Raw genomic sequence first — 8,230 nt, 5'->3', positions numbered from 1 at the left:
TATGGCAGGCAGACATAGGGAACTTAGAAGATGAAGACTGGCAGGAAGCACTAGCCTCCCTACACGAAGTAGCTATTCCACTGAAACTCAAACTGATCCAACTCAAAATCCTTCATAGATCCCATCTTTCAGAGGGGACTTTGGCTAAAATGGGGAAAAGAGAAGATGCTGAGTGCCTCCGGCACTGTACCCAAGAGGGAACGTTCTACCATATTCTACGGGAGTGTTAAATCATACTATGGTGCTATAACATCCAAACTGAAGGAGGTGTGTGGGAAGGGGATTGCCCACACCCCCCAGCTCTGCTCATTCAATATATGGGAGGCCACTAATTTAATCCATACTGAACAATGTTGGGTCCCCCTGGGGTTGGTCCTCGCCAAACATAATAATGCCCAGAAGTGGGGGGTAGGAGACACACCATAGTTGGAGGGATATGGATAGATCCATGATCGCTGCAAAAGATGTGTATAAAAACAGAAGAAGCCCGAGAAAATGGGACCATAAGTAAGAATTGAAGTATTGTAGCTACCAAAAGAGCCCTAAGAGAGTGTGGTTTCCACACTTAGACAAGCAGGTTGAGCGAGAACGTGTGGTTCCCGCGCTTAGACAATCGAGTTGAGAGAGAACTTAAAGAGTGTCATCTTTGTAACTACCTTTCCCCCAAAGTGACTAAACATCCACTGACCATGTCTGACCTTCCTATGAATGCTTGAGGAAAGATTGCAGCTGGTTTCTTTGGGCCCCTAGGTAACGGACATCATCTCCTAGTAGTCAATGATGAATATTCACATTTCCCTTTGGTAGAGGAATAGTCATCAACAACACATGACAAGGTCATTGAGCGGCTGGACAACATCTTTGCAGCATGGGGTAACCCCGTCATTCTCAAATCTGACAATAGTCCACCGCTCAACAGAATAGAGTTCAGAGAGATCCCAGTCAAAATGAATGTCAAGCATCAAAAGAGTACACCTCTGTGGCCCGAAGCAAAGGGTATTGTGGAAAAAATGTTGGGTACTCTCAAAAGGGTTATTCAGCGAGCATCCCTTGAGGGGACTGAATTGAAACACACCCTGTGTCAAGCCCTCTGTGCTTATCGTTCAACTCCTCACTCCACAACCAGGCGAAAGCCCCACCACCTTGGTGTTTGGGAGAGCCATCGGAACCAAACTGCTAAAATGGACAGCAGAGTGATCCTTAAATGCTGACAATGTTTGTGTCACCAACATTTCTTAAAAGTGCAAGATGAAGACACATGCCAATCGGCATCGAAGAGCCCAAGAGAGAGTCTACGATGAAAGTGCCTAAGTTCTCGTTAGGCAGAAGCAAAAGAGGAAAATAGAGATTTCATTTGCTGTCGATCCTCTGAGGGTTGTGAAGTTCAAAGGATACATGGTGACTGCACATCATCCTGGACAGTCCATCACACTGGACTCGTCAAATTTCAAACACCTATCCCCACCAGCTCCTACACCTACCAATGAGGCCGTCCCATCTGACAGTCCAGATCAGGCATCAGAACAACCTGAATCATGTGTGCCTGAATGAGTGCTTCTTAACTACTTCCTGTCACTTGAGCTGGTCGAATATTGTGAGTGCCTCGACGACTCATCGAAAAAATACAATGTAGCTGTTGTTTGTACTTTTTATTTAACAAAGGGGAGATGTAGTGTTGTGAAACTATGTGTGCTAGGACCCTTGTGGCTCTGGGTAGACTCAGTAGAGGAAGTAAATAACCGGTTGGAAGTTGTTAAGGTGTTGTTATTAATGGTAATAACATAATCAGTGAGCAGAGTGAAGTTGCATGCTGGAGAATAAAGACAATTTCAAAAAGGGGGTGATGATGGACAGAGTATCTGAGTTAATCAGAACACTCCTACCCAGTCAACAGATCAGGGAGAATACAGACATATAATTCAGAGCTCCATGTTTGGTGTTTTGATTTGTATACTCCTGGGCTGGGGAGAAATCTACAGGATAAATTAAACATACAGTGAAGCTCCTCCTTTTTGCCAGGATGCCACTTGTGACCAGAATGACTTTACTGGTTTGCTTGATGTCCAATTTATTGACACAAATTACTGAGTGTCATCAGAAGATATTTGACATTACTACACTTTGAAAAAATTACATATTTATAAGACAGCAGGACCCAAATAGGGCAATCAGCACTAAGATGGTGTGGGGCAATAACATTAAATTAACTGTGAGGTTGATTTTGGGTTACAACTTGCAATATTTATTAGTGTACTCATAGTAATGTATATACTCATATGACTTTTATTAAAAATAGATTAAGGAATTAATTTTGAGGGGAACTGAAAATGACTATGTTTATTTATGTCCAAATCTGCAAATTTAATTTGTTTTGAAGTGATTCACACCTATGGTAGTTACTCTATAAACAGAGGATATACGTTGGGGGATTTCTCATCTGACGGAAGTGACGATGGGAGCGAGTCTCAGAAAGCTGACAGGATATAGGAGATGATCTTTGAAAAGCACCAATGGGTAGCAGCTAAGAATCAAGTTCAAAGTTTACTTTTTCTTTTCAATTTCTGACTAAACCACAGTGGGGTCCGAGTCTTTTCCATTCTGCAGGCTGTTCAGCTTAAGTTCATTATTGTGAGCATTGTCCTCCACTCGGGGCTGTGTCATCTGTTGAAAGCGCTGTTCAGGAAAACACAAATGAGAAAATGTAATTTACAAACGCAAATGTATTGAAAAAATCAGAGAAACAAGCATTTTCTACATTACTACATGTTATGAGGAAAAATTGTATCTGTCCATCAGAAATTGTGTACCTCAAATTGTCTAAAATGTCCTTTGTTATGGTTGCCACTTTGCAAATTAGGGGCCATATTCACAAACGTAAATTTGCATGAATAGATCTCCTCACATGTAGATCTGAGTAACATCTAGGTGTAAATATTCATATGAATGAAATTCACAGTTTTCTCATGTAGATTTACACCTTGTGTGGACTTGTGAGTCTCCACACTTCTCAAATGAGGGGTTGGAGATTCTACAAATCAATGTATGACTAGAACGTTATAATTTGTTACCTTCTGCCTCTTTGTGGAGATCTCTGCCACTGGGGTGGGAATCACCTCGGGGCAGAGATTTCTCCACTGAAAGTAATTGGGATTTGTAAGAAAATTAACTTTAAACTAAAAAATAAAGATTGTTTATTTTATTAAAAAGATTAAAACACATTCCTTATCTCCTATTCATCTAGATCTATTGCAGTAAAAGGAGACAAAACATCTGTACTGAAACATGTTATTACATTTTAACATAATACGTTTTTATAAAATTAAACTAAATTAAATAGCATTTGCACCTCCCCCGCAACTTACAGTATCATTTGTATTGAATGTGTCACAATCGTGGATGCAATTTATATATTATTTTATTTGTAATTATATGTTTTTATAAGTTATTTATACTTTATTTTATTACAATGTTATTGTGTATATTCAATATTGGCATACTTTGTGATTTAAAATGAATATTTAATAAAAAACTTAAAATGAATTAAATAACGATTAATTAAATTTTTTATTTAAGAATATATTTTAGGTAACGTCTTCTGCGTTAGTGTTATTGTCTGCCTCCATTGATTGGTCATGTATGGATCATGACTTTCTCCAAGGCTAGGCTGCACTGCAGCCTATTTTATCAGTAGTAGAGCTGTAGTACAATTGAAGAATTTTACTCTTCTTTCAATTTCCCTTAACTCCACAACGTTAGGAGTAACTTTCAGCATTTTCCAACCACACCCCTTTGTCCATTCTTAATTTACTACTAGGTCCTAAATCTAAGTGTGTGATCTCCGCCACCAGGGCAGAGATCTCCATCACTAGGGTAGAAGATCTCCATGCAGAACAGACAGGAGTTGGAGGCAGAGATCTCTGGCTGTAAGTTTGTGAATTATATTTTAAGAAGGTAAAGCAGTATTACAGTATGTATTCCAAAATACTTTTTGTAAATAGGGCCGATGGTTTGCAGGGTGCATATTTTGATGTGCACTGTATGGTGAATTAATCGTTGAGACTAAATTATATTCTTCCTTCTAAGATAGAACCCTTTTGATAGGCTTGAGTTTCTCTTTTCTAATTCCCCTTTCCCCCAAAAAAGATCCCTACATATTATAAGAAGGATCCCCTCATATACATTAGCCTCCTAATATCTTTTGGCTTACATGACAATATTTGGGAACGGCTATAAGGAGATTTAGAGAAAAATGGGTGAAATTAATCTTCCAATTCATTTAAAATGGAGGCATAAATGTTAAAAACAGAATAAATGTTGCTATTTGCTAACAAAACCAGCTCTTGCTTAGATTGAAAGTGTTGACGTTACTATTGGTCAAAGACGGAACATGGTCGTAGGTCAAGTGTAGTGAAAAAATCTATACACATATCTAAACTGAATATCAACCAGAACTCCTAGGCCCAGATTATGTGAATCCTTAAAAACTTCATGTAATAGGGGTTATTATTATACAAAGTTAATTGTACTCAGTTTACTGAACTTTGAAGGATACATAGCTGAGCTGGATTTGCCAGAATTCAAACGAAGGAAGTGATAAACACGGCAGGTCTCAGAAGTGAGGATTTAAATATTTCCTGCAGCTGGGTTTAAGCCAATACTTGGGACAGGCACTGCCCTTCTTGGAGTCTAGTCATGCCCTTTATTTTGTAAGGTTGAAGGTTTTGGTTTTATCTTGATCATGTTAAACATCTCTGTCATATTTGATCTCATGAAGTAGCCCATACTTTTAAGTAGACAAGCCAAGGTATATACTCTCCTGTGATTCTAGTCATTTTAAGCTATATCCCTTAGAGGCCCTGATTACAAGTGGACAGCTAAATTCTGACCTGTGCATACACCTCTGTTTGCGCACAGGTCGGAATTACAAGTTTAGCTGTATTTAACGCATCCAATAACTATCAGATGCATTATGTTATGTTATGTTATTATAACTTCTATAGCGCACGATTACCCAGAGGTGTCTTGGCGCTGGACTGAAACAACCCTGTAACGCAGAAGCATCCTAATTCTGAAATAGCCACATCTTTAGATTTTTCCTAAAAGCGACCATTAAGTGCAATAGCTGCCATGAAATTTTGGGAGATTCAACCTGCCGACATTTAACAGGGAAAATTGTACAATATTTACTGCACCATGCTGATTTTGGTGTGTTAAACACCAAATGCCGCATGTTATTCCTCATAACCTTTGGTAGGTTATTTATCACAAACGATAAATTAAATAGCTTGCCCTGTGGTATCGTTATTTAACGTGAGCTAAAAACGAAATCTTATACTTGTAATCAGGGCCAAAGTGTAACTTGGCATCTACTGCTCTGAGGAAGATTTTCTTGTGGTGCCTTTCAAGGTTCCCCACTTTACTTCCCGTATTCCTAAAGCTTTATTTAGGTTCGAAATTCCAGACGTTCAACAATACCAATGTGGCAGCATAATCCTGCATGACAATAATTAGTTCTGTATGAAATGATCTAAAAATAATTGTGTCTTATCTACAGAGTACGTTACTGCGTGTTGGTTGCACTATAATTATTAGCAAATCAACTGCTCAAAATGAAACTTATCTTTGGGGGCAAAGGTCATTCCCTTCTATCATCTACCCTCCCATTTCCATTTTGAAGCAAACATTTCCTGTCGCTGACATGGTGAAAAATGTAGGTTTCACCTTCAAGGGACAACTCAGTGAATGATGTATAAATAGCTCTCAATCCCAAGTAGGAATCAAGCAAACAAGCATTCGAAAATGTTGATTGTTAGAAATGTAGGAATGGATAAAGGGGACTTTTTTGTCTGTATTGTATGGCCTCTTTAAATCAAAGTCTCTTTACATACCCAGGTGGGTAGTGACGTAGCTAGGGGAGCCTGGTGGGCCTGTGTCCCACCTGTAAATGTCCTGTCACCCTGCCCCCATCCATACTTCAGCCCCTGCGTCGGCCACACCCAGCAAAAACAGACACCACTCACTTAAGCCTACAAACAGCAATGTTGTTCCTGTTTATATTTCATGTTTACCTACCCTTGCATTCCCTAAGAGCATTCATTTTATTAAGGATGATGTGTTTCTGTAGTTTTTCATGCAACATATTACTCATTTATAGTGTGCAAAGAGATGGTCCCATGTAGCTGTGTGGGGTCAGGTTGTGGGTGGGCCACGATTGAAAGCTGCAGTGCAAATTTATCACAGTGGGTCTTGTAGGAGTTCTGAATACATACTCATCCAATTTGTGGCTTCTCTGCAGAGCACATATAGCTTACAGTCAGATCTGCAAATTGCAATTGTGATTATATGCAAATGTGTGTGAAGGAGGTACACACATGTCAATATATTGACAGGACAAAATTGAAATAAGATGCAGTGTGTAATGTGAGAGGGTGTGTTGTGTGTATACCTACCCTGCTCCCTATATGTTTTTGTCTTTTTAATTCAGGACAAGGGACTCCACTACTCTGCAAACGAACCTCAGGACGCACCACAAGTAGAGGGATGAAGTTCCCTTGGCTATTGTGGGTCGTAGGGGCCAACAACCCCTCCTGTTACCTCCAGCAAATCCCACACAGTGGGTTTGCTGAGAGGTTTTCGCCCTCCACTCTGCAAAGTGCCTCCTGGCACACTACTATTTTGAAAATGAAGTCCCCTTGGCTCTTGAGGGTCCTTGGGAGCCTCCAGTAAGGACTACACTGCTTGATTGCTAAGAGGTGGTCAGATGCCACGGCCCCCTTTCTCCACCACTCTGCAAACACGCCTCCAGGTGCACTGCTGCTCTGCTGATTGGGGAATGAAGTCCACTTTAGTCCTGAGGCTCTCAGGAGGCAAGGGGTCCTCATCCCCCCACCAGTAGTGCACTGAGAGGCCACTTTGCAGTGGTGGAGAAAGTCCACTTTAGTCCTGAGGTCCTCAGGACCCATCACCCTGGCCATTTTTTGTAATGCCTAATAAAGGGAGGGTTCCGTGCGGCCCCCCTTACAAAGACCGATTTCGGCCCGAGGACCCCATTCCCCAGGGCCAGGCCTCATATATATATAGATTTTTTTTAAAGGGAGGGGATTCATGAGGCCCCCCTCCCCAGGCCTATTTCGGCACGGGGAACCCATCCCCAGGTCCACGCCTTTTCCTTTTCTTAAAAAATGCTTTAAAATAAAGAAGGGGGGGCACATGGCCCCCTTCCCTGGGCCAATTTTGGCCCCAGGGACTCCACCTCCAGAGGCCTACCCTGTATTTAATTGGGTTTTTTTTATATTGGAGGGGCACCACGCGCCCCCTCCTACTGAGGCCAAATTCTGGACCGGGACCCCATCCCCTGGGGCCAGGCCTTAATGACTTTTTTTAAAAGAGGAAGTGGGGCCTTCATGGCCCCCCTACCCAGGCAAATATCCCCGGGGACCCCATCCCCCTGGGTGTGGCCTTTTGTTGGGGTCCACGGGGGAGCCTCAAGGCCCCGCGGTCCCTTCTGGGTCCCTGCCTCCTGCGGGAGCCTGCATTGCTTTTGGGCATAGGGAGCTTCTAACTTGCTTCATGGAACCAAGAGCATTTTTCATGATCACGCTTGCATGAAGCAGAGCAGAGTTTTCCTATGGCTTGGCGGGAGCTGTGCTCTTGCCAAGCCAGAGCAAACTACAATGTACTGAGGGCGGGCACCTCGGCACATTGCTGGAGCCAGCCCTGCAGGGTGGCTGTCCCTAGGGACGTGGAGGTGTCCTGGAGGGGGGCCGCACAGCCACCCTCCCATCTTCTCTATAGCCCTGGGAGGTGGTGGCCCCAGGGGGTCTGCAACAGACCCCCTTTTTTACTTCAATTGCGCCCCTGGCAAGTGGCGCTTCCCGGGGCTGCATGAGGGTGCTGGGGCCCCTAAACGCTTTATTTTAGGCATAGCCCCGGAGAGGTGGCGGTCCCTCTGTCGGTGAGGGGGGTGCATGGCCCCCTGCATTTCAGAAATTTGAGCCCCGGGGAGGAATTGGTCCCTGAGCTACCCCCCACCCCCACCCCCCAATCATTATTATTTATTGCACCCAGGACCGGACCCAACCGGGGGCTTAATTAAATGAAGTGTGGCAACCCACTGTGTTTTTTTTTTCCAGAGGGATTTGCGGATCCAACATGACTCCCGTTGAAAATGTTTTTTTAAAAGTGTTTTCTTTTTTTGGGCCCTGGCTGTCCTTGTGGGAACCTCTGAACA

The 8,230-nt window shown here is 42.7% G+C and overlaps 1 protein-coding gene across 1 annotated transcript in view; it reads right to left on the bottom strand.

Moving 5' to 3' along the window:
• Positions 1–2,234: 2,234 nt before the first annotated feature.
• Positions 2,235–8,230, bottom strand: part of LOC144809515 (sodium- and chloride-dependent GABA transporter 1-like) — a 357,006-nt gene continuing 351,010 nt past the window's right edge. Inside the window, exon 14 of the mRNA XM_078673719.1 lies at positions 2,235–2,673. Coding sequence (XP_078529845.1) covers positions 2,566–2,673 — 108 coding nt within the window. The 3' untranslated portion in view covers positions 2,235–2,565. The remainder of the gene's footprint in view (positions 2,674–8,230) is intronic.

The sequence above is a fragment of the Lissotriton helveticus genome, chromosome 1_1 (assembly GCF_964261635.1).
Source record: "Lissotriton helveticus chromosome 1_1, aLisHel1.1, whole genome shotgun sequence".
NCBI lineage: Eukaryota > Metazoa > Chordata > Amphibia > Caudata > Salamandridae > Lissotriton > Lissotriton helveticus.
Note: the sequence above shows the minus strand (reverse complement) of the source record. Positions and strands in the feature narration are given on the sequence as shown.